General features: G+C 38.5%; 4 protein-coding genes and 1 pseudogene across 4 annotated transcripts; 3 read left to right on the top strand and 2 right to left on the bottom strand.

Annotated features, from left to right (window-relative positions):
* Nucleotides 1-68: 68 nt before the first annotated feature.
* On the top strand, nucleotides 69-3,263 carry LOC114535518. Its single transcript, XM_028556819.1, has 9 exons — nucleotides 69-399; nucleotides 756-1,110; nucleotides 1,224-1,418; nucleotides 1,507-1,693; nucleotides 1,829-2,080; nucleotides 2,196-2,367; nucleotides 2,579-2,724; nucleotides 2,803-3,000; nucleotides 3,106-3,263. The coding sequence occupies exons 1-9, from the start codon at nucleotides 317-319 to the stop codon at nucleotides 3,234-3,236; spliced, it is 1,719 nt and encodes a 572-aa protein (XP_028412620.1). The 5' UTR covers nucleotides 69-316; the 3' UTR covers nucleotides 3,237-3,263.
* A 19-nt stretch (nucleotides 3,264-3,282) lies between these two features.
* On the bottom strand, nucleotides 3,283-4,737 carry LOC114535520. Its single transcript, XM_028556820.1, has 3 exons — nucleotides 4,198-4,737; nucleotides 3,825-4,079; nucleotides 3,283-3,474 (listed from the first exon to the last, which is right to left on the bottom strand). Exons 1-3 carry the CDS (start codon nucleotides 4,482-4,484, stop codon nucleotides 3,300-3,302), a joined length of 717 nt encoding a protein of 238 aa, XP_028412621.1. The 5' UTR covers nucleotides 4,485-4,737; the 3' UTR covers nucleotides 3,283-3,299.
* An 82-nt stretch (nucleotides 4,738-4,819) lies between these two features.
* LOC114535543 lies at nucleotides 4,820-6,927 on the top strand. Its single transcript, XM_028556843.1, has 3 exons — nucleotides 4,820-5,055; nucleotides 5,676-6,530; nucleotides 6,772-6,927. Exons 1-3 carry the CDS (start codon nucleotides 4,843-4,845, stop codon nucleotides 6,925-6,927), a joined length of 1,224 nt encoding a protein of 407 aa, XP_028412644.1. The 5' UTR covers nucleotides 4,820-4,842.
* Nucleotides 6,928-8,599: 1,672 nt separating this feature from the next.
* On the bottom strand, nucleotides 8,600-9,889 carry LOC114535542 (mediator of RNA polymerase II transcription subunit 34-like). The gene is made up of 2 exons (XM_028556842.1): nucleotides 9,466-9,889; nucleotides 8,600-9,344 (listed from the first exon to the last, which is right to left on the bottom strand). The coding sequence occupies exons 1-2, from the start codon at nucleotides 9,534-9,536 to the stop codon at nucleotides 8,600-8,602; spliced, it is 816 nt and encodes a 271-aa protein (XP_028412643.1). The 5' UTR covers nucleotides 9,537-9,889.
* Nucleotides 9,890-14,538: 4,649 nt separating this feature from the next.
* On the top strand, nucleotides 14,539-17,338 carry LOC114535541 (annotated as a pseudogene).
* Nucleotides 17,339-25,473: the final 8,135 nt, after the last annotated feature.

The following is a 25,473-nucleotide window of genomic DNA, read 5'->3' as shown; positions in this document are numbered from 1 at the left end:
AAGCTGGCAGGTGTGAGAAAAGAATTGGATATTCTTAGGGTGCAACAGGTAAACATTTTATTACATAAGGTGTTGTTGCAATATACATCCTTATAGTTGTGTCACAAGGAAACAAGAATAACGTAAAGCATATATAATGTACTGTAAATGGCATAGAGTGTCGGTGATACAATAATGCCTTTTGTAAGTATACCACACTTATATGTTTCTGTAATAATTTACAATAGGTGTAAGTAGTGATGATGATGAGGAAGTTGAGAGCAATGATGAGGAAGATCACAAATCTGAAGATGAGACAGAGGGGCCTTCTGATGATATGTATGAAGATGCAGAAATTGAGACAGAGACAGATACAGCAGATACTGATACTGATGAAGACATTAATGTGCCTTCACATAGGTAAGAAAATGCAGGTCAACTGTTCTCTAATTTTTGCAAATCATTATTTGACAGGAAATCTGCACTCATGTGTAAATTAACAAGTCTTGTTGTAATCCGAACTTTTTTACTGCCACCATTTTAGTTTTGACAATCTGGCCCCAATACATACACACTTTTCTCCAAACTAATTTACACTAGTTCCAAGAGTTTCCTTAGTTTGCTTATTATTTGCTGTGCCAGATTGAACCATTCATTTTCATTAACAACATTTTGTGATGGGCCTCCTTGCTTTGTATTTATTATTGACCCAATGACTCATTTTAGTAATAGTTGCTTGTCCATCAGCAGTAATGTTAATTAATCAACTTTTTTAGGGTTCCTGTGAAGGAATACGGTTTACAAAGGGAGCCAAAGTTCATTGTATTCCTTACCCAATTATTGACGCTCTTTCAAATCTGCCGTGTGTGCAAAAGTGACAAGACATTGGTTGAGGTTAACTCTCATGGGACAATGGCTGAGGTTAAAACAACATGTGTCAACCCTGATTGTGGAAAACAAACAACATGGCTAAGTCAACCTTATTTTCCTGGGACAAGAATTGCAGCTGGCAATTTGTTGCTTAGTTTTGGAATCCTTGTCGCAGGAACATCAGCAACTAAAGTTTTTAGGGTGCTGAAGCACATGGGCATGACCTGTTTTTCTGTAACAACTTTCTTCAAACATCAACGTGTAAGTATTTAAAGTATGTTGCAATGTTATAAAACATAGAACATGCATGCATATTGTACTGCCAGGTTTAGTTTGTATGTTACATAATACAGTATATGTCTTATATTTTGTAGGAAATATTGTTTCCATCAATATATCTTCACTGGAAAAAGTACCAGGCTGCATTGGTGGATAAAGTAAAAGGATATGGGGAAATAGTAATCGCTGGTGATGGCCGACATGACAGTATGGGTCACAGTGCAAAGTACTGTGCATACACTGTATTCTGCTGCACTGTACCTTTTATAATCCATTTTGCGATTGTACAGGTATGTTTTTACACCTCCACTTTTAATCAACTAGGGATAACATTAGATTGTGTCTACCTTTATGACCTGTGTATTTTTATTCTCCTAGAGAAATGAAGTTGGCAGTAGTCCAGCAATGGAATATGCTGGGTTTTGTCGTTGCATGGAATATATACTTGGTTTAAGTCTTGTGGTGAAGACATTCATATCTGATAGACACTCAACAATAGCCAAGCATATGAGAGAGAAGTTGTCAAACATCACTCATTACTTTGACATTTGGCATCTTAAGAAAAGTATGATGTTTATATTGACTACAATCTGCTGTACACATTTTTTGCTATCACAAACTGTGAGAACCTAAGACAACCAAGTGAGTCACTCACTAAACCCTTTTAAAGTGATTTTTTTTGTGTTTCTTTATTTATCAGAGGTCACAAAAGTACTCACAAAAGTTGCAAAAGTGAGTGGGTGTGAAGCAGTTGCTGAATGGATAAAGCCTTGTACTAACCATTTATACTGGAGTGCAAGAACTACACATGATGGGAATGGTGAAGTTATTTGGGCTAAGTTCTCATCATTTTTAAGTCATGTGGTTAATGAGCACAAAAATCTTGAGAATCCGTTGTTCAACAAATGTGGGCATAAAGAGACAATTGAGCCACGGAAATGGTTAGATAAAGGTTTGTTGAAGTGCATGCAATACTATTTTTATCATCATAATATGGTGATATGCATGTGTGTCAATATTATGGTAGTATTTATGTACAATCTGTTTATGTTGTGACATATTCTTAGATTCAGTTGCCTATGAGAAAATGCAGTCATCTCTTACTAACAAAAGGCTGATAAAAGGAATAAAGCATGCATCTCCAATGGACCAAACAAGTTGCCTAGAAGGATTCCATTCTGTGCTGAACCAATTCTCTCCCAAGATGATAGGCTATACCTACAGAGGAATGTTTTGCAGGTAATTACTGTATGCATTCAAAAGATAGTGTAATGATGTACAGTTTAAATGCTTACTTTTTGTTCTAGCAATTTATTGATATCACCAAAATAAGAGTTTGAAACAAGATGTGACATTTACCTAAATGATGGGAAAATAAATTTCCAGGAGGCCACCCTTTGCCACATGAGTGCTAAAAGTATCACTTATAAAGCAGTGTCATTTTTTGCAGACATGCATTAGCAGTCATGCACTTTAATCAGAATCTGTCTCGGGAAGCAAGATTGAAAAATGGTGTTGAACAATACAATGTTGTTTATCCCAAGTTCATGAATGGGGAAGCAGTTGTCAGAAAAGTTCCAGTAAAGCAAAACTTTGGTAGGTTGATTGGATAATTACAAACCAAGGATTCATGTAGAAGGCACTTTAATATATATATATATATATATATTATAGATTATGTGGATAAAATATATCAAACCATGTTAGAGGCTATTGCGAATAAAAAACTGGAAGATGCAATAGATGACCTAAACGAAAAAACACCACCACCCATGAATACCATGCTAAGTAAGCAGTCAAGAGAAGAAGCAATACAAAAAAAGAAAACAAGGGATGCAATGCAACTTTCTGATGTTCCTCCAACAAACCCAGGTATTTTAGAAGTTGTTGATGCATTTACACTTAAGATCAGATAACAATATAGGTACAATGATGGTTTACCATGCATTCTAAATTTTATCCCACTCCTCTTTTTAGTTCCCACTGTTGAAGTTGGAACCCAAAGTCATGCTTTAAAACAAAGAAATGCACCAAAATGTAGGCTGTGCAAGCAGCCAATGAAAGGTCACAAAAATGTTGTTGACTGTCCAAAAAATAAAAAAGATTAACAATATTTTTATTTGCATTTGTTCATACATTTTTACACAATTTACATTTGAACCAAAGCAATATTATTCGCTTTCTTCATCTGTCTCCAGTTCTTCATAGCCAGTGAATGCACCATCCATGGGTTTATGTGTTAAACGTATAGCATTGTATGCACAAGAAGGCAATGGAATTCTTTTGTCCCTTAATCGGCCATGCACCATGCGAGTAAATTGTCGATAGGCAACAACTCTCAGAAATCTAAGGGATTACAAACCAAATTCGATCATTCCTTTTATTTGAGCCTGATGAACAGTAATGCATTGTGCAATAGCAAATGGCAGTCACAACAGGGCAACTAAGAGTAAGCCTGTCAGAATTTAACAATCTATGTAATAATACAGTTTTACTGCAATTATCATAAACCAGCTTTTTCAATTCTTCCCAGGGGCATCCAAGTTTATGCAACTACCCCAGGGTGTGTTTGGTATAACTCAATTCTTTCAGTTTCAGATGCCCCTTCACAGGCTGCATTAAGATGATAATAATATTATAAACACGACAATGATGACAAAGGCCACGTTGTGTCTGTTATTATTGAATAAACATACCTTTGTTTTGAGCCACTTTGCTTATATCTATGACCCTGACGGGTTTTGAAATTGTCAGCAGCAAGCTCCAACGACCATCTGTTTAAGCAAACAGCTGGAAAACCAGGATGATTAACTATACAAGTCAATTTCTGTTCCTCACTTGACTCCTCAGAAAAGTCATCAATAAATTTTGCGCAACCCTCGATTTCGTGGCAACAACGACACTCTTTAGCATTTTGCAGCATTTCAATGCTACAGTTACCACAACTGCACCTAACGAAAAAATATACAACTTCAGTTGAACAAAGACAAAGCAAATTTTAATACAATTTTTATACCACGTGCTACTGGAATATTGCGATAAATCACAATGACATAATACGCAAATTACCAGGAAGTTAAAGTTTTTCTTCCATTCCAGCGGAGTTCTAGTTCTGCCATTGTTTGGTTATTTTCTTCCCGCGCTCTGTTATAATTTTCTAGCCAAACATTATCCGCGATAGGTTCGTCAAAGTAGGCCTCGGGGTCTGTGTTGTCATCCATTTGGCTGTCCTCCGGAATATCAGGATCGAATTCTGCGTCGCATTTCTCGCTTTCTTTACGCTCGTCTTCCATTTCATATGGCATAATGGTAGCAGTATTGCTATTCACACTCGAAAATGAACTAGAGCTCGACATTTCAAGAACTTTTATTTAAAAATGGCCAGATATTTCCAATTTGTTTACTAGAACTGTATTATGTTTCATAGTAAAGTAAATGGACGTGTTCCTGGTTCCCAGTCCCCCATTGCGCGCTACTTTTTTTTAAAAAAATTGACTTTGCCGCCCAATATCTCCGAAATTAAAATTTTAACGCAAAAACTAATCTAGAAGTTACTAACCAACTTTTTATGCTCTATCTGAATCACCAAAAACCCATTTTGGGTTTATAAGCACTTTAAGAGAAGCCAACAAAGAATTGTTTGATATCACCAGAAGAGATGAGCCATCTGTGTTGAGAGATAGAAGCTTCGAAGGGTTGTCCAAGGAGACTTGGATGGTTGAAATTGTAAATGAACTCTCAACTAGATGTCCCACTGTTGCTGAAATCCTATCAAGCTTGCTAAATTGCTCCATGTTGAACCTTGGAAAAAAGCTATCCCTTATTTGCTTGGTTTATGGTATTATCATGTTTATGAGATGTCATGAACTGAGCAGAGTACAAAGGATTAATACTGTTCTCCTGACTGAAGGAAAAGCATCAAGTAATGTAAGTAATAGATTATTTGGTATCAAGTATTTATTGTAAGGATCTTTCATGATTTGAGGAAAAAATGACTGTCAATAGATGTCTGTCAATACATAGATGGGACTTTCTTATTGCGACCTCACCTACATGCCAGACATAATTAATAATTTGCTTAAAAACTTTGATGCAATTTGTCAAGTAACACATAATGATAATTAACAAACAGTATTTACTTCAAGTCATGAATAAGGAACTTCCATACTATGGAGCAAGGGATAGAAAGGGCAGATTGGGGCCAGAATTTAATGCAGCAAAATATGTTTTTATAGAAAACATAATTCATATTGAAATACTTGTTTGACTTTTTTTCAAGTTCTGTCAGTATACTATGTAAATCTGATTGCAAGTATGATTAAACGTTTTTACTGGTAGCTAAGCTGGTCAATTGAAAATTAATACTCTAGACACAGCTGCATTAAAAATTGTCCTTCCTACAATTTTTTTTGTGTATGGTCTTATGTTTTGACTTACTTTGACCTTTGAGCTAGGTAAAAGATACCATTATTTAGCTCAATCAGCTGTATACTTCTACTAGAACTTACACAATAACTAATTAAAACAACACTAATTTTTTTTTATAGTTGTTTGAGCAACTTAACAAGTATGGTTTCTGTCTAAGCATTTCTAAAAAGTATGTAGTCCTCGATGACATTGGGAAGCACTTTTTGGATCATGCTGTAGAATTGCTAAAGTCTGGAAGGAAGTTTGTCTTTGTTGTTGACAACATAGATTGGGAGGAGAAGGTGCATGATATGCGAGAGGTTCATCAAAATAAGAGTGTGCATGCAGTTGCAACCAGCATGGTGTTCACCAGAGTTTCAAGCGACCACCTTCCTGATGACGGCCCTCAGAAAGATATAAGGACTTGCGACTTTCGTGAACTTGTTAGAATAAAGGAGGAAGAATTGAGGACGATTCAAAATCGATACAGGATACTAATAGCAAGAACCCTAATCACAAAGTTTCAAGAGTTTTCAAGCCTTAAATCTTGTCTGTCTGAGGAACTTCTCCTTCATCATGAGAATTCTGCAACAGCATCACGGAAATCAGAAATTGTCACAATGCCAGTATTAATGAAGGATGAAAAAAAATACAGTGATTGTGTCGATGTGTTAGATCAGTTGGAAGAATGGACCCAAGAAATATACAAGGCAAGTGGTATGTGCAAAGATCCGCCTGACCAGCCTTCTGTTTCCCCACCCTTGGTGGAAGTTCCAACTCGGCCAGATCAACCTAGATCCCACATCCCACCAGCATCATCAAACTTTGACCCACTTCAAGAAGTAAAGATTCCTTGTTTTGGTGATGAATTGACAAGAGTCAGGTTCGCTGGTGCACGTGATCTACGTTCCGGTTGTCATACTGCAAAGCAGCGTCTTGACCATCTGTATCCATATCGTATTGTAGGATGGCATACGAAGAGGAGTTTTTTAAAGGTAAGCTTAATTTAGCTAATTTTTCATCTGTTAGGATATCCTGATGTCAACAATTAATATTTTGTGGGTTGTTTCATTGTGTTTTAAACTACTGTATCAATTTTCTCAATGTGAGTTGACTTTCCAACTAGGTACAAGGCTGTATGATTTGTTATGGGACTGTGGATCAATAACAACATAGCATATCACTCAGTGTTGTATATTTCTGTAAAGTTAACCACTAAGTTGCAATTTTTTATAGTCAGTCTTTAAACGGCTCTACAAAAATTCTGGAAGAGAAAATGGTACGTTGCGATACTTCCGAGAAGTGCTCAATCGAAGAAATGTGACAGTTGATGTCAAGCATTATGAAGACTGTGAACAACTCTTCATGAGTGTTGGTCACTTTATTTGGTAGAAGCTTTGCTCGAGTTCTTCAAAATGGAAGATGTCAACACGTCTCCTGAAGAAAATAATCATTTTCTCATTGATGATTTAAATAATGAAGAAAAGAAGACCCAAGTACTAGAAGTATTGGACAAGTTTGTCGCACAGTACAATCCAACATGGATGAAAACAGCATGGAATCCTCAGATGATGACAGCACTGATGGTGTCTTCAACTATGCTATCAACATATTGAAGTCTTTCATGAAAATGCTGTGGCATCTGGAAATGGGAGCATTTAGCACTAATCCAGAAACAGATGTTGTATTACTTTTCATCTATTTCTGGATTCAATGCATATGCTATCGAGATGCTTATTGCTATAGTGCAGAATGAAGTCCTTCTTTCACACAGAGAGGCACATAAAACAGCATTGCTAATTGGAATGGAGGAAATGACAAAAACATTGAGATTGACCTACTGCAAGAAAACCGAAATGCTGATCTTAAAGGTTTTATTCGTCTGATGGGTGCTAATAAGACAGAAAAGGCAATTGGAAGAATGAGCAAGGCAGTTGGGGAGTTTCGCAAGGTTGTGATGCGTTTAATGAACAGGCAGCAATCAAACGCAAGTCATCAGCCCATTCCCATAGGTCTCTTCACAAGATGAGGATAAAGTTTCCCAGATCTACACAAATTAAAGCCCTTTCCCCAGTTATTGGCCGATCCCAACAAACATTTGCGGGGATTCTTCTGACCTTTAGAAGATTTAAATGAAAACGTGTTCTCTGAAATGGCTCAAACGACACCAGAAGAATATTTCATTGCATTTCCAGCAGTTGATAATACACCTAGAGGACAGTGATGAACAAAAGTAACTAGAAACTTAGTGTGCTCCTTAGTATTAAATTTTCAACAGAGCACTAACACTTGAACAGCACAAAACTGCTATTGCACTAATGTCACAATCTGGCATTGTTGATCATTTAATGACTGCTTACTGCAAATAGATCTTACATTTTAGGCTTATTGCATTTTCCCAATGGTTGTTTCATGTTTGACTGTTTAGAGTGTCAGGCACACTAAAATCTAATGTTGCACCATATATATAATATTAGCATGTTTTATTCTCTTGCCATTGGGGTGTTGGGTTGTTATATGCATATTGTGAACTGAGTTCAACCGGGGACAAAAACTGTTTAATGTTATTGAAAAAGCAAATAACTATGAATGGTGAAATTCAGTCTATAACATTACTCCAGTATAGTGTACGTATTTACAATATAAATTATTGAAACCCATAAACAGACAAATCTCGTCTTGTTTTGACCCAAATGTTGTGTTTAAAGATGCTAATATTTTGATGTTTCATATATATGAATTACTTTAAAAAAGTTAAACTAATGTGAAGCAATGTAGTTCATCAATAAAGACTTTCTAGTCTGCCTTCCACCCAAAGTAAGTATCCCAATTTTAGTTTTACTACATTATTTGCCTCAAGGCGCATGGTATTCTTTCTTGAATATACAGCATACAAAATTAGATTACTAAAATCATTATCCAAGTCATGTTCCAAAGTTCTGCAGTGTGGTAAGTGCCACAAATGTGGAAAGTTAAATGCAACTTGTACCATCGCATTTTGATTGACAAACACTACAGCAAAGATATTTGGGATAAACTGGCTTTATATACTTTTGGTCAGTATCTAGTGAACTGAGCAATATATTCTAAGACACTGCGACTCACTATGGCAAAAAGTCCTAATTTCTTCTTGCATTCCTGTTTTGTTTTTGGCAATGTCACGATTGTTGTAGTGGAGAATCGCAGTTGCAGGTAGTCCATCTCTTCCAGCCCTGCCAGTTTCTTGGAAGTAAGCCTGGATAGTATATGGTGGGGTGACATGAACAACACACCTAATGCCCTTAATATCAACCCCCATTCCCAGAGCCACTGTAGCAAATACCACCCTTATGGTACTTTCTGAAGAGCACAGCTGCTTTAACACTTCATCTTTCATTTCCTGTGTTTGAGGTGAATGGAACTGAGCAAACAGCCTGTTCTCAGGTATTGATGCTGATCCTGTTGGGAAGTACTGGCTGTTTCCCAAAACTGATTCAAATATCTTATACGCAAATCCGCACCATTTCAAAGGAAGGTATATAATTGTTAAGGGATAATTTGTCAGTTTCTTTAACAAATCTTCAGCAATGGGAGTAAGGATTTTTACTAGGGAGTCCACATCTGGTCCACCTCGAAAATGTTTTTCATATTTTATATTTCTTCGGTCAGGATTGCCAACTACTTCTGCACACAATTTCAAACCCAATGAATTTTTGATTAATTCTCTATCAGTTTTATTTGCTGTGGCAGTCATGGCTACAACTGGAGCACTTGAAAATGTTGCACACAAAACAGCCAAATTGCCATAGTCCACTCTGAAATCCTTACCCCTGAAATGACACAATATAATTCTATTAAACTTTGCTACTGCACCAGTAGCAGTCTGTAGCACAATACCATTGGTTCTGAATATTATAAAATATTAAAAAAAGTGAATATCGTTAAACTTACCACTCCAAGATGCAATGGGCTTCGTCTACAACAATCGCACAGACATTTTCCTGGTAAGGTTCACTCTGCATTAACTTCCTTCCATAAGCACATGACACAAACGTTTCAGGGTGTGCGAACACAATGTTATAGTGTCCAATTTCAAGCTTGGCTTTGTCGCTCAGACGTAAGTCGCAGGCAAGTATTTCTTTGTCCTCTTCCTCAACTTCTATTGACGATCTTACGTCGACAACAGTTGCCCGAATTCCGCTAGAGGCCAACCGCAAGATCTGGTTAGCAATCAGCGCATTTAATGGTGATACAACCACAATAATTGATGTTATGTTTATTTCGCTTTTCGAAACACCATGCTTCTTCGCATAAAGCAAGGCAGGAAGCAAGTAAAAAATCAAAGATTTACCATATCCTGTAGGTAGAACCACCAGAATATCCAAATTCAAAATGCCTTTTCTAGGCAAATCACCTGTTTTGGTTTTAAAATAACGTCACAATATAAGCTATTTAATATTGCGAACTCCAAGCACGAAAGAAATTGCCCACACTTCGAATTTTTCAACATGCCGGCAACAAAGTAGCCTGCGACCAGGCTGAAAAATTTACCTTCCCCCCCAAAGGGGAAAAATTTACATGCCACCACGTGACCAGCCGATACCAGGGTCTTCGCCGCAGCGTGGGCCGTGGAGCGTAGGTAAAAAGACCCTGGGTACGAGGTTGCTTAGTCGTGTGTTCAATTGCACGCCATGGTGTGTAAATTGAGCACACCTTACTAAGCAGATTTTGAATACACACCTTCGTGTGTACGAAAACACACCTTCGCGTGTTAGCGAACACACTAACCTTTTGCACACCTTTCCTTTTGCGCATTAAGGTGTGTAAAGAAGCACACTTTTTTAGTATAAACACACCTTGGTGAGTTCGACTGCACACCTTAACCCATCCAAGGAACACACCTTAGGTGTGTTAAACAAAACACACTTATTAACTGGATAAACTTAAAGTTGTTAACTGGATATAAACAGTATATTTGACAGCCTTTTTTATTGCTAATATCTTCATTGATAATAGTATCAATGAATGCAAAATTATAGAATACTAAATAGTGCCTAATAACATAGCCTAATTTTGTATTTTTAAAGAAAGTATCTTCAAGAGCACCTGATTCCTTTTCAACAAGAAAAAGCAACATTTCTTCGAAATTATGTTCAATGCACAATGCCAATGTAGAAGGCAAGACCTTGTAGCTCATTAGGTGGGAAATAAATTCGATAATTTCAAGGAGAATTAAGACAAAAATATTTATGATTTTGCCATATCAAAATTTCTTCCAACTTTCCATAAGATGGGTAATCCCTTTCGCCATATTCATCCATGTCAGCGATGCTCAGTACACAGCGCTAGCCAATCCGATACTGTATGCAATGTACTTCAACATGTCTAACACTAAAAAAATTATCCTAAGGTAATCCTATAATATTCTTTAATGCATATTTTTAGGTGATGTTTGTTGGTGGTAAGAATAATTTTGCCTCATGCAGATGAGCAGGCCCTTATCAGTACCCAAAAATAAGGACAAGAGTGATCAGCAAGAAAACACACCAACAAAACAATCAGAAGTTATTATCAACACCCCGGAAAGTTTGAAACGAAAGTATAGAAACTCCCCATCGCCTAATTCTTTACCTTTTCCTGCAACTTTTCTGTGGCTGGTCAGCACGCGGTACAGAATGGATCAATTATACCTGTACGTCGGCAACTTGTGAATGATATTGGTTTATTTTATTTGGGTATTACAAGCACTCCTCGGCAACGAGACTACAAACGAATGGCACTTCTCCTTTCTCAGAAGTTCCCTGAAATAAGAGATACAACGGTCAGCACGCGGTACAGAATGGATCAATTATACCTGTACGTCGGCAACTTGTGAATGATATTGGTTTATTTTATTTGGGTATTACAAGCACTCCTCAGCAACGAGACTACAAACGAATGGCACTTCTCCTTTCTCAGAAGTTCCCTGAAATAAGAGATACAACTCCCTCAAATTATTGGGTAAGTCATGTCATACAATCATACATCATATCGTTCCCTGATTTCATGGATTATACACTAGAAATACATGCATGCAGCAACCCCTCGCTATTTCAAACCAAGTACACAATTGCCTGAGTTAACCTGACCTAAACTTATATTATGAAATGACGCAAAACTCAAATCAGTCTTATTATATATAGCTAATGTTTCCATCATTCAATACAAAATAATCATAAAGCCAGTGTAAACATTGCCCGTTCAATTTTGCTGCATTATACCATGTCAGCAATTAAGTAACGGTTTAAAACCGAAGCTTCAAACGATTAAAACAGTACAAAATCTTCACAGACAAAGAAAAAACTTCAAATGTCATTTTATTCTGAAATAGCAGTCGACGCCGGCGGCTAAAAGTTTTATACTTTATAAATATAGTGTGTATTTTTGATACCAAAATTCAAATCACACTTTAAAAAACACTTTTTGAAGTTAAAACAAAGGTGTAATAGCCTTTCACAGGTTTATGCGTTTGCATAAAAAGCTGAAAATTTAACAAATAAACGGCATACAAAGCTGAAAAGTATACAAATACGGCTCATTCTTATCGCGAAACAAATACGAAATAATCAAAGTAAACACGTACCCTTTGTCTTTGAAAACATTTATAAGTTTGCAGATTATGAATTATTCCTCTTACACGGCTTTGTCTTGACCGTATCTACGTTCATGTTTGCTAACTGTCATGCTTCATATATCTTGTTTCTTTCTACTTGCACAAAGTTTATGAAACACTTTTACAAAAATGTTTACGAAATGACAGTTCTCAGTTAATATAAATTGCTGACGTTCTCATTGAAATACAAACTTTCTGTCTTAGCCAATCAGAACGTTCGTTGATTACCAGACGTTACTCGCGCATGCGCATGACTTACAAAACCAGCCAACGTCGACCGTCCATGACAAAGAATTTGGACAACTTTGGATTCGCCTATGTTCTACCGGGTTCAGGGTGTAATTCCTAATCTCCGAGCGGAATTAGTACCCTCGCAGGCGCTCCGCGCCCGCTCGGTGATTAATTTTACAGGTTTCTTGCTTTTTACAAACATGAGAAAACTGTTTATAGTTACCAGATCAGATTACGACTATAAAAAACAGTTATATACCAGCTAGTAGATTACGACTATACCCGTCAAGTAGCTATAGAAATGCATTCTTTTGATTCCTTTTACTTGAGTATTCCATGTTGTCCAATAACATTCTAGATATTTTATGTACTCTGTTACTGTTCACTGTTTTTATTGTGTGATGTTACCCACAAAATACTGAAGCAGTAATATACCATTGACAATAGCTTTTTTAACAATTAATGCTCTTTTTTTAACAGGCTAAACTGTTCTACATGTTCTGATAAATAATTTTGTTTTTACAGCTATCTCTGCAAAAGCAGCTTACCCAATTTTTTAGGAATGCTATAAGAAAAAGTGTACAAAAAAGTGTTTCTTGTGGAAATTCCAATACCAGCCATACTAATTCAGCCAAAAGGTTCAAGTTACTAAACGATGACCCAGATGCTCAGAAGAGGAATCGAAAAGCTTTTAAAGTACAGCAAACCGGGTTTCATATCAAGCGCAACCCACAAAAGCTTTGTGGAAAACACATTTATGGCTCGGCGAGATTTTATTAGAGAAACAGCCGATTATCTTACGAAGTGTTAGCTATGTTCCCATATCTTGGGAAACAAGAACATGTGAGTGATATTATTGCATGTGACTTTTAATTTTAGAACCAATTTTTAGAAATAAGGACCTCTAGGAATTAGAAAATTATGTCCAGTTATGATATTCAGTTATGTACCTGTAGTTATTCAGATATTCAGTTATGTACAGGTATATTCAGTTATTAGATATTCAGTTATGTACAGGTATATTCAGTTATGTACCTGTAGTTCAAGTAAGTGGAAGCACCGCAAGATGGCGGATGCAAAATTTTGAGCTCCTCAAATTTTTTGAAATTTTTCACTATTTTACCAAGATATTTTTAATTTAATTGCTAAAATTTTTAATACTTGGTTTCTTGAGTTCGTTTTGCCATAATTTCCGAAAAGAACTGTCTTAGACCACACACACAATCGCCATGGCCGACGATCGTTTACAGGACAGCCTTGAGCAGTCTAAGTCAAGTCACAATCGAGCCGATATGAATTGGGATTTTCTTAAAATGCACGAGTATGTGGTGTCCAGAAGCATAGCATATGATGGTTCGCGTCTTAAATGGTGTGAGAACTATGAATCTCTTCAAGATTTCATTAAAGTGTCATTTGGATACGAGGGTAAATGGCGTTCAGCTGGGGGTAGTTCGAAGAGATTTGAGGCCAAGGATTCTGACTTTGTCGCTACGTGGTATCCTGGGAAGTTAAATACTCTATCATTTAATGGTATGATTGGAAAGGAAGCTAAAGAATGCCTGATCACCCTGTTTACACCCCCCCCTGGAAACCCCTGTCAGAATACCTTGAAAGAAAATCCCAGTCAAACTGTTTTGGAAGAATCTATTGAAAATTTGTTGTTCGAGATAGAAATATTGAAAACTAGGATGGATTCAGTGCAATCGACAATTACTAGTGAGGACCAGCATACGCCAATAGTGGCAAATTTAACAAGTGAAATTACTCGGCTTCAGATCGACCTGGAAGAAGAAAAGTTTAAACGGTCTGTCCTTGAAACACAAGTTCAAAGACTCCAAGATGAGCTTAATACAATGAAATCATATCAAAAAGATGATGAGCTGAGTCAACGCAGCTCAGATGCAAGTGTGGTCGAAGTTGCAGCAGTCTATGCGGATCCTCAAGAGGACAGCATCACGCTGTCGCCAATGATGGAACCTACTACAACCACCAAACAAAACCAACCAACTGGCTTTAAAGACCAAATAGAGGAATATAGACGAAAACAAAAACATAAAAGAAGTCTTGGCGGTCATTTTTCATCCGAGTTATCAGCTACTCGATATGATGGCCAAGTGGATCCCAAAAAGCTAAGAAAAATGCATTCACGGCAAAAAGCACCCATAGTAAAGCCAGTATCCCATGATAGAAACCAAAGTGTTTCCCTTGTTAAGAATTCTGCAGTCACACAGCAGGTTAATAGTGACACTCAGAAAAATCACCATACTCCTAGAAATAAAGATTCAGGCATACAACAGATTAATAGTAATACTCAGAAAAATCACCATACTATTAGAAATAAAGATCGCAAGAAATCCACCCCCTGCCCTTTTTTGGCCCGGCGTGGTCGGTGTGCTAAAGGAAATCGGTGCGACTTCTACCATTCCAATTCGCAGTACTGTGACAAATCCCGAGTATTTTGCCCCTTTTTGCAGAGGAAAGGTTATTGTCTGAAGGATGTCAGATGTGATTTTTTCCACCCTGTCCCTAACAACAAGTCCCTCACTACATTGGATGATCCTTTTTTCTATCGACGAACCTATCCACCCTACCAAGCCAAAATATACCCGTTTGGGTTACCCAACGCACAAAATCCACCCCTAAACATATGGAAGCCACTAAACGTCCCAAAAAAACCAACTTGATCAGAATTCCTTGCCTACCAATGAATCCCACTCCCAGACAAGTCGGTAATTCCATCGATTCGACAAACCAAAACAACACCCACTATGTCCCTGCTTTTCTCTTATCTAATGTAATGTCATTAGCCCCAAAAATTGATGAAGTACAAGATGTTGTCCGACGCGGAAACTACCAATTCATTAGCATAGTGGAGACTTGGCTACAGAGTCATATACACGACAATGTAGTCAATATCGAAGGATATAACCTCATCCGCAGAGACAGAATTAACGGCCAACACGGAGGCGTTTGTACTTATATTGAAAATACGATCGGTTTTGAGTTAATAGAAAACTTAACTAATGACTTGTTTGAGGTGTTATGGATCAAAATGCTGATGCCCAGACTGCCGAGAAGATTTAATAGCTTGGTCGTCGGGACCTTATACCACCCCCCAAGTGCTGACGACTCAGCAATGCTGGATTATTTATCCAACTGTCTCTCTACATTGGAATCATGCTATCCTAATTGTGGTTTTATTATTCTGGGCGACTTTAATCAGTTAAATATCAACCGATTAAAACTAAGCTATAACCTACGTCAACTTGTTAACTTTCCAACACGTGGCAGAAATACTCTTGATCTCGTCTTGACAAATCTTTACGAATACTACGATCAACCGGTAAAGTATGCACCATTCGGTCTCTCTGATCATATGTCTGTAGAATTTAAACCAAAAGAACGATGTCAACCCCAAAGAGCGCAGAAAAGAGTGGTGAAGAAAAGAGATCTACGTCCGAGCTCCCGTCTTGCATTCCGTAAATATTTGGAACTGTTGGACATTCCCAGCATGTTTGACAAAGCCCCTTCTTGCACAGAAAAAATCTCCCTCTTGGAAACCATTGTAACTACTGGTCTGGATTATATTCTCCCACTGCGCTCAACTACATCTCGGTGTAATGAACCTCCCTGGATGAACTCAAAATTATCATTATTAATTAAGAAACGCCAGAAAGCTCTTAACCAAGGAAATATTACCCAATTCAAGTACTTGAGAAATAAAGTAAACCGCAAAAGGAAAAGTTGTCGTGCGAAGCATTATGAAAATAGCATTCAACATCTTAAAGAATGTAAACCATCCTCTTGGTGGAATGAGGTTAAGAAGCTCAGTGGAGCAAAATCTACTAGCGGAAATAACGAAGAAATCCTTAAAGCCTTAAGACCTGATGAACACCTTACGGAAACAGATAAAGTAGATATTGCAAACGAGATAAATGATTCTTTTCTTTCCCCAATGGCTGAATTTACTCCTCTCACTCCAGAGAATTACCAAGATCTGTTATTTGGCGCAGCTAATGATTCTACTGTCACAATTGCTGCAGGAGACGTATTTAAAAAACTGTCAACGCTTAATCCAAGGAAAGCCCACGGCCCTGATGGAATACCAACATGGGTGTTAAAAGAGAATGCTGATTTATTGGAACTTCCAGTCAAAGAGATCCTAGATAGTTCTTACCGCGAATGCCGTATTCCACAATCTTGGAAAGAGGCCGACATTATTGCTATCCCTAAAAAGAAACCCATAACTGACATTAATAACAACCTACGTCCAATATCATTAACACCTATTTTATCAAAACTGGCCGAAGAATTCGTGGTTGAAAACACCTAAAACCTGCGGTATTAGCCACAATTGATAAAAGGCAATTCGGATCCATCCCGAATTCAAGCACTACGTATGCCCTTATCAGCATGTTGCATTTTTGGAATAAAAACACGGACGGAAATGGCTCTACAATCAGAATTATGCTTTTTGACTTTCGTAAAGCTTTCGACATGATAGATCATCATATCCTCGCACGAAAACTGTTAAAATACAACATCCCAAAACCTATATTGCATTGGATCTTAGACTTCCTCACTGATCGCAGTCAGAGAGTTAAACTTAGCGATGACTGTTTTTCCGAGTGGAAGGCTGTGCCAGCGGGTGTCCCCCAGGGGACAAAATTAGGCCCTTGGCTTTTCTTAATCATGATGGACGACCTTGATGTTGCTGATAACAAGAACCTTTGGAAATACGTAGACGATTCAACTATGTCTGAAGTCATAAATAAAGATCAACCTAGTATAATGCAAGCGTATGTCAACGAATTCTCTTCAAAATCCAGAAGTGATGGTATGCAGTTAAAAGAGTCCAAATGCAAGGAACTTCGAATAAGTTTCTCAACTGTAAAGAGAGAGTTTGATCCTATTATTATCAACGACAAAACATCGAAGTAGTCCAGTGTGAAAAACTACTCGGTTTAACCATCTCCGACAACCTCAAATGGAATAAACATATTGAGACTGTATGCAAGAAGATTTCAACTCGTCTATACTTCTTGCGACAATTGAAACGGGCAAAGTTACCATCCAAGGATCTTCTCTTGTTCTATGTTACTTGTATTCGGCCGGTTGCTGAATACGCGTGCGAAGTATTCCACGATTCCCTTACAAAATACCTGTCAGACGATCTCGAAAGATTACAACGCCGAGCTTGCAGAATAATCCTCCCCGAACATTCGTACGAGGATGCACTTAATCAACTAGGTCTCTTGTCACTGTTCGATCGAAGACAAAATTTGACCGATAAACTTTTTCGGCAAATTGTTAATGATCCGCAAGACAAATTACACCATTTATTACCAGCATTAAATCTATCTGAGGCATCTCTGAGAGAAAGAAGAATATTTCAAGTTCCAAACTGTAGAACAATTAGATTTAAAAACGATTTTATCAATTTCAATTCTAGTAAATACGTATAATATATCTGAGACACTAAATAATGTAAATAGATAGTTTTACCAATTGAACCTCCACTTTTATGGATTTTAATAACATAGATCATACTTTTTGTAACACTTAAGGTTTTTCAGCCGGAGCCTATTGCCGAGGCTGCAAGTTTTAAGTCAATAAACCATCTATCTATCTCTATCTATTAGTCACACTCGTATGGTTTTCAGATTTTGACGCTTATATATACAATACTTTTTGTGTTATCAATATTTTGGTTATAAAACAGATTCCATGCACTTGATACTGATTTGCTTCAAAATTTGTTTCCTTTAGATATGAGGTGAAATGCACCGTATTTTTGAGGAGGACGTACTGGTTGGAGCAGTGGAAAGATTGACAGAGGCCTGCAGGTGTTTCATAAGTCGAAAGAGTTTGAAGAACGCACAACTAACTTTAGAGGATGTCTTCGATGCTATGAAGGTGGTTGAGAGCAAGACATCAAAGAAGCGTGTTGCAATTACAAACGTCATTGAATTCAAAGATGTAAGTTACAAAATCTGTTTAAATATTCTTTTTCGTGAAAGTGTGCGTGCGTGCATATATTGCAAGTGAGACACAATAACTGATATACTTCGTCAAGGAATTTCGCGCATTTGAGCGCTTTACGAGGGTATTCCGAGCGCCGCCCGAGCAACCAACGAGTGTGAAATTCTTATTATTTTGATTTAAAATAACACAAACAGCATGGCTGCAGTATGCTAATCAGTTACTTTACTTAAGTAAATAATCGTATTCTAATCTTCGTCATTTAATTAATAAACAGGTTTAGAAGGAAAAGCAGAATATACAAGTAATGTCAAGTATAGTATGGTATATCAAGGAGGGGTATGAATTTTTTTATTGATTATTTGGAGGGGCATCAAGCAATATCTTGAATCAGAGGAAGGGGTACAAAACTTTTCGAAAAATTTGGAAATTAGCCTTCGCCCCCCCATGACACATACTTAATGACCGCTCCCTAAGGATTAAAGCACTCTGTGAGTGCATTATCGGGTTTTACATGCACGAGTTCACAAACAAGGAACGAGAAGTTCAATACTGCACGAGGCGAAGCCGAGTGCAGTATTGAACTTCGAGTTCCTTGTTTGTGAATGAGCGCATGTAAAACCCGATAATACACAAACAAAGAGTGCTTTAATGCTTTTAATATTCATTTTGAGTAAACTCGTAAAGACTTTATATCATTTTAAAACTTAAATAAACAACACACGCTTACCTTTAAATACTAAAATACCCTAACCGGTTGCCCGTTTAGTATTTTTCGGTGTGGATTCATCTATAATTACATTAATTTCTTCTTAACTAAGTTCGGCAATTTTTTTGTTTGTTGCCGCCATTTTGATCGTGCAATAAATCCTATAACGGCATTGCCGTGGCGTTGTTGCTATATAAAATTCACTCACGTGGTACAAATCGACCAATCAGAACGTAAGTTTACAAAAAATGAATATTAATATTTATTATCCCACAAAAATGCAACATGCTTTGTCCTTCTTTGCTCTAGTTGAAAATATCGATACGTGCTCAAGAAAAAGCAAGAGTACGTTAAGCGAAGATTTAGTTTTCTGTGTATTCATTTTGTTAGTTGTGGCTTTTAAACTTTTAAATGCCTTAATTTTCCCGCGCTTCTAAGAGAAAATTTTCTTGCAGTTGATAAGAGAAAGTTTCTTATTAAAAGGCTTTTAAGCGACCACGGGATTGAAGATGACGAGGAAAATAAAGACAGTGAAGAATATGACGATGATGATAATTAGACTTTAAATTTAATCCAATGGCAAAGGTTTACCGAACATTTCTTAAGGAAACCATGGCAAACGAGCAAAAAAATAATAAAGCGTTTTAAGGGAAATTATTATCTATTGCTGTAACCAATTGCAAAACAAATAAATGTATCATAAACCCATGTCTGAAATTTTCTTCTTTCCGGTCGCTAGTTCATATGTACATTAATTTTTCATTTTATCAACAAAAATTTCAAGTGGGTATGAAATATCTCATTAAGGAGATGAGCATCCGCTCATGAGCAGTTACGAGCAGGTACTCATCTGCTCATTGCACAAAATTTGTAACCGATATTCCACTTCATATTCCATGCAAGTACACTTTGAGTAACTCGATAATATGAAAATTGATGTATGGAAATGATTCGTGTATCAATGACATTTTGACATATAATATGAGGACGATAAAATCAAAGTTAACGTGTGAACTGAACTGTATCACAAAGCATACATAGAAAACGAATCTTTAAAATGAACATTAGTCTAATGGTAATATTGACATACAAATGTGTAACCCTAGTAAAATAAAATATATTATTATATGACTAGTGTTTGTTTTTGTAAATCTTGCAATTTGATTGGCTGCTGACGAAGCGGGATTTTCCCATATTGCCCACGGGCAATACGCTCAATTTTTATTGCCCTCGGGAAAAACAACAGCAATTCGAAATGAATTGAAAAATTAAACGAGACTTACCTGTAAGTCGAAGTTTGATTGTGATTCTGCCGAATCACCCACAGCGCTTAGGGATTACGTGAGAAGCATAGCGACCTCGCGACATTAATCAGACTTTAACGAAGAGATTGCGTGTATTGCAAACCACCAAACCATCGGGTGGGAGAAATATCCTAAGAGGAGGGCACGTAATCCCTAAGCGCTCTGGGTGATTCGGCAGAATCACAATCAAACTTCGACTTACAGGTAAGTCTCGTTTAATTTTTCAATTCTACCTCATCACCCGCTGCGCTTAGTGATCACGTGAGACTTTAAAGCATGCAAACACGCAATCTCGGTATATGAAAGTACAAGCTCTCGAAAAAATAACGCGAACGTTACGATAATGAAAATCACATTTGTTACATCAAGTTGACAAAATAGTATCGGCATAGCCTGAAGTTGGCTTAATTGGCTTGTTATAAATTTGGCAAAAGTACAATCGGACCTCCAGCCCGCTACGTTAAGAATCTCACTAATTGGCTGTTCCGCCTGTGTTGCAGCAGACGTTGATGCTGCTCGAGTGCTATGAGGTTTAAAAATGTTTATATCTATGCCAGACAATAGCATAACGTGTTTGAGCCAACGTCGTATTGTTTCCCGACTGACTTTCTTGTACGGCTTAATATAGCTGATAAAGAGCTGTCCATCATCGGACCGCAAAGTACCTGTGCGTTGTATATACTCTTTCAAACAGTCATAAACACATAAACACCTATCTGGGGCAAATGCCATCAACTTTATGACCTTGGCGGGATCCCCTGGTCTGCTTGTTTTTGTCAGTTCCGGTATTGTGAACGAGAAGGAGGAATCATTTTCCGTCATGTTGTGAGTATTCAGTAAATGGATAGTTTGTCCTCTTTGAGCGGACACCAAAGCAATCAACATGACAAGTTTATAAGTTAGATCTTTTAATGACAGGGATGAATTGGGCGACATTTCTTTTAATTTGTCCAACACGATACGGACATCCCAAATCTCAGTATATCGAGGTAAACTTGGTCTCGAGTTACACCCCGCGCATGAAACGAATGACTAATGGATGAGAGCCAAATGAATCAAATTCCGTAGAAATTAGAACCGAGGACAAAGCTGATCTGGCAGTGTTCAATGCGCTATAACCCAGGCCATTCTTGTTGTACAAAGCCGTCAAAAAATCTAACGCCTGCGCTAAAGGCGCTCGAACTGGATCAATCTTCCTTTCACCACAAAATTGAATCCATCGTTTAAGATAGCCTCGGTACTGCTTCCTGCTCCCATCTCGCCAAGAGTTGAGAATGATGGCGATAGCGTCAGGCGAAAGGCCTCTTGTTCGGAAAGATTGCTCGATAACTTTAAAGCCATCAGTCGCATTTTCTTGGCAAGAGGATGACGAGTTTGACTGCTCGAAAGGCGGAGAAGGTCGATGCGTTGGGGTAGGAGCAATGGTTTGGCTACTGCATTTGCAGCGCACGCGAAAACCAAGGTTGGGTTGGCCACAGAGGGAGAACAAATATGCCCGTGGTCGCGTTCAGATCCAGTTTTTGTAAACAGTTGGCTATCATGCTAAACGGTGGAAATGCATAGAGTAATTCAAATTGATGCCAATTGATAGAAAGTGCATCAATAAACTTAGCATTAGGGTCGGGCTGCCAGGAAGCGTACGGAGTAAGCTGGGCTGTAAGGCGCGAGGCAAATAAGTCGATGCTAGGCATGCCAAAATAAGTTGTAATAGTTTGGAATACAATTGGATCAAGCATCCATTCAGTGTTATCGCTAAAATTACGCGACTTTCTGTCGGCGATAACATTTTGCGCGCCCGGTAAATGTGTCGCGCTGAGCCAGATATTGCGGTCAATTGCCCATAGCCAAATCTGTTTAGCGATTTCATTGCATGGGGGAGATTTACTGCCTCCCATTGACTGAATATAAGCAACAGCAGTTGTGTTATCAAGTTGCATTTGAATATGAATATTAGCATCAGTTTTACATAAGGACTGCAAAGCAAATAAAGCTGCTTTCAGTTCTAGCACATTAATGTGGAGCGTACTTTCCACCTCAGACCAGCGACCCCCGGTGGTAACACCCTCACATACGGCGCCCCAGCCAAGAAGAGAGGCGTCAGATTGAACACACTTGTGTGGAGGGTCACGATTTATAGGATTGATGGCTGATTCTACATTAACAACCCACCATTGTAATTCTTGTTTTGCCTCAGGAGGCAGGGCAATTTTAAATGAATAGTTTCCCTTGGCGGCTCGAAGCCCAGCGCTCTTAGCTGATTCAAGAGCGCGATAATATAAAGGGCCGTACATTACGCCCGGAAAACTGGACACTATTAGACCAATAACTTCAGCAAGTTCCTGAAGGGACGGAAAAGTGGTTGAAATTAGTTTCAAACACATATCTTTGACTTTAGTTGCTTTTTTGGGTGTGAGACGCACAAGCATGAGCAATGAGTCTAGTATAAACCCGAGAAATACCAGCCTCTGTACTGGCTGTAAGACGGATTTGTCTGGGTGTAATGAACCCAACTTTTGTGAATAATGCTACCGTAGCCTCAATCGTACTAGAGCATTCAGTGATAGTATCTCCCTGAAGATACGTATCATCGATATAACCAAAGCACAAATGGCCGAGTTTCCTTAGGGTTGCAAATAAAGGTTTTAACAACTTGGTAAAAACTCTTGGCGCGCAAGCTAACCCATTTGGCAAGCACGTAAATTTATACATTCCATCACGCCAAAAGAATTTCAAAAATTTTTGGTGCTCTGGAGCAATGGCACAGTATAATAGGCATCTTTCAAGTCGACAGATGCCATATAACAGCCCGGTCTCATCATTTTAATTGCCGTTGTTAATGTGTCCATCTTAAAATGGTGGTATTCAACAAAGCTATTAAGCCTTTTTAAATTGAGGATCATGCGGTAAGTTCCGTCTTTCTTAGGACGCAAAAAGACAGTAGAAATGAATTCGCCCAATTCAGGCACACAGGGTTCTATGACCCCTTTCGCCAACAATTTCGACACTTCAGTGTCAATTACCCGCCGTTCAGGCTCAGAGAACGAAATCTGATTCGGAACGGTATGTTGGATAGGAGATACATTGTCAATAAGATCAATATGATAATGCGCGGCACAATCTAAAATCGTTTTATCTGAGGTGAGCTTGGCCCATTCGGGCAAAAAATATTTTAGCCTGCCAGCAATTTTTGCGGCGCAGACCTGAGATAAAGGTAATGATGAAGGATTACTCACGGTTACTGACGTGGTAGCAAGGGTTTGGAATTCCCTCTCTTCCTGTGCTGATGGTGGCGGCGCCGGTCGAAAAAATTATTCTGGCCGTGACGACCCCCTCTTGGAGCCTTTGACTTGTAGCTAAAAGTCGACGTTTTCTTGAAACCGACTTTGGGCCACGCGCTGACCAACTTTGTTGACCTCAGTCATGTCTTTGACTTGTTTCGACAAGTCATCCCCAAAAAGCCACGTAGTGACAGGATTCGAGTTGAGCACAGGGGCCGAAAATCTTGGTGGACTCCGGTTTGATACACTCGCGGCGCTTGTTGTTCAATTCGTGGTTGGCGTATGTCGCAAAAGCCACGGCGTCCATCATTTTCGGACCAGATCTTCTGTATTAGGGAGATTCGTTTTCTCCGCAGAGGCCGCGAGTGAGTTGGTCAGGCAATCTGTAACCTGAACCATGGCAATTAAACTTTTGTTTAACGCCGTTTGAATTTTTGAAACCTCAAGTCACTAGACCTGGTTTCGGACTTCAGTTTGTCCCATATAGGGGGGTTAACTTTGACCGGCACCAGCGCACCGCAATTTTCCGGTCGATCGTACAGTTTGTACTTCGTTGCAACTGTATCGTCAGGCAATCTCTCGCGCGCCAAATTATTGACGATCGTCGCGAGTTGATCGTGGACCCGTGGAGCACATGGTTCCTCCATTTGGAGTTCCTGTGCAATGTTGTCGAGGATCGATGATGTGCTCGGTTGTGCTTGAGCGCTTTCGACCGTCATAGGTTGACCGCTTTCGGCAGAAGTGGAGGGACCGTCGTTCGTAACTGCGGACGAAAGTAATTGCGAAACCGAGGTTTCCAGACATGGTCTCTTAGCTTGTGGTTCACCACCATCATCCACTTCGTCGTCAAGCCACGAGTCGTCGTCGTCTTGCTGCGACTTTTTGAATGCCTGCGACATTTCAGTCATGCCCTTTAGCAATGCTTGCATTGTGGACAAAAGAACATTATTTGTCTCAGCGTCCGTGATAACACTGGAACGCTGAGAATTATCTGAATCTTGAGACACAGTAATCTCAGGAGTTTCTGAACTCATTTTTTCTACAACTTGAATGAAAAAATCACAAATTTCGAGAGCTGCGATAAAGACGTGTTAGTCGCAAAAAGGATCGTTATACACTGATTAATGTCGCGAAGTCGCTATGCTTCTCACGTGATCACTAAGCGCAGCGGGTGATGAGGTAGAATTATTATTCGTGTTTATGGTTTTCCCAAATTAAGTCATATAATAAATAACTTACTGACTTCGATTGTTCGGTCTGTACGGTAAAATATCAAACCTCGGTCGTGCAGTATTGACCTCGCTATCGCTCGGTCAATACGGCACGACCTCGGTTTGATATTTTACCGTAAAGACCTCACTCTCAGTCAGTAAGTTCTTATTCTTCGAAAATTCTTACTGTGTGATAAATAATATAAACCGGCATTTGTGTAATTTGAGTAAATTGTTGTCAAACAAACATATCCTGCGTATTTACGCTATGATGCGTATTTACGCTTCATTGTTTACCCCATTCCTCGTGCCCGCGCATTATTCTACTCGCGCGTGGAGACCACCATATCTTCGAGAAAATCCAACAGTTTCCGACGTCCCGCGTGGGATCCACGCGTTGCGTGTTTTCCTCGCTATATGGGGGTGGGGCTACCTACTTAAGATATAGGTTGCATTCCAGTTTAAAGTAGCATGCTTCCTTAACAATGAATTACTGATACATACAGATTTGAAATATCATGCAGATTTAAAATATCCATGCGATCATCATTTTTTTAGCTCTTAGGAAAGTTGTGCACTAGTCAAAGATTGG

The sequence above is a fragment of the Dendronephthya gigantea genome, unplaced genomic scaffold, assembly GCF_004324835.1.
Source record: "Dendronephthya gigantea isolate DGI-Jeju-01 unplaced genomic scaffold, DenGig_1.0 000120F, whole genome shotgun sequence".
Taxonomy (NCBI): domain Eukaryota; kingdom Metazoa; phylum Cnidaria; class Anthozoa; order Malacalcyonacea; family Nephtheidae; genus Dendronephthya; species Dendronephthya gigantea.
This window is presented reverse-complemented; position numbering and strand designations above follow the sequence as displayed.

Excerpts from the sequence above, each read along its gene's own strand:
- LOC114535518 (XM_028556819.1), top strand. The coding sequence starts at position 317 with ATGTATGAAGATGCAGAAATTGAGACAGAGACAGATACAGCAGATACT. Across the intron at positions 2,725-2,802 it reads TCCAGTAAAGCAAAACTTTG|ATTATGTGGATAAAATATAT; the intron begins GTAGGTTGATTG and ends TATATATTATAG. Across the intron at positions 3,001-3,105 it reads TGTTCCTCCAACAAACCCAG|TTCCCACTGTTGAAGTTGGA; the intron begins GTATTTTAGAAG and ends TCCTCTTTTTAG.
- LOC114535520 (XM_028556820.1), bottom strand. The coding sequence starts at position 4,484 with ATGTCGAGCTCTAGTTCATTTTCGAGTGTGAATAGCAATACTGCTACC. Across the intron at positions 4,080-4,197 it reads AGAAAAACTTTAACTTCCTG|GTGCAGTTGTGGTAACTGTA; the intron begins GTAATTTGCGTA and ends TTTTTTCGTTAG. Across the intron at positions 3,475-3,824 it reads CAAAGTGGCTCAAAACAAAG|ATTTCTGAGAGTTGTTGCCT; the intron begins GTATGTTTATTC and ends GTAATCCCTTAG.
- LOC114535543 (XM_028556843.1), top strand. The coding sequence starts at position 4,843 with ATGGTTGAAATTGTAAATGAACTCTCAACTAGATGTCCCACTGTTGCT. Across the intron at positions 5,056-5,675 it reads AAGGAAAAGCATCAAGTAAT|TTGTTTGAGCAACTTAACAA; the intron begins GTAAGTAATAGA and ends TTTTTTTTATAG. Across the intron at positions 6,531-6,771 it reads CGAAGAGGAGTTTTTTAAAG|TCAGTCTTTAAACGGCTCTA; the intron begins GTAAGCTTAATT and ends AATTTTTTATAG.
- LOC114535542 (XM_028556842.1), bottom strand. The coding sequence starts at position 9,536 with ATGCAGAGTGAACCTTACCAGGAAAATGTCTGTGCGATTGTTGTAGAC. Across the intron at positions 9,345-9,465 it reads GCCCATTGCATCTTGGAGTG|GGGTAAGGATTTCAGAGTGG; the intron begins GTAAGTTTAACG and ends GTGTCATTTCAG.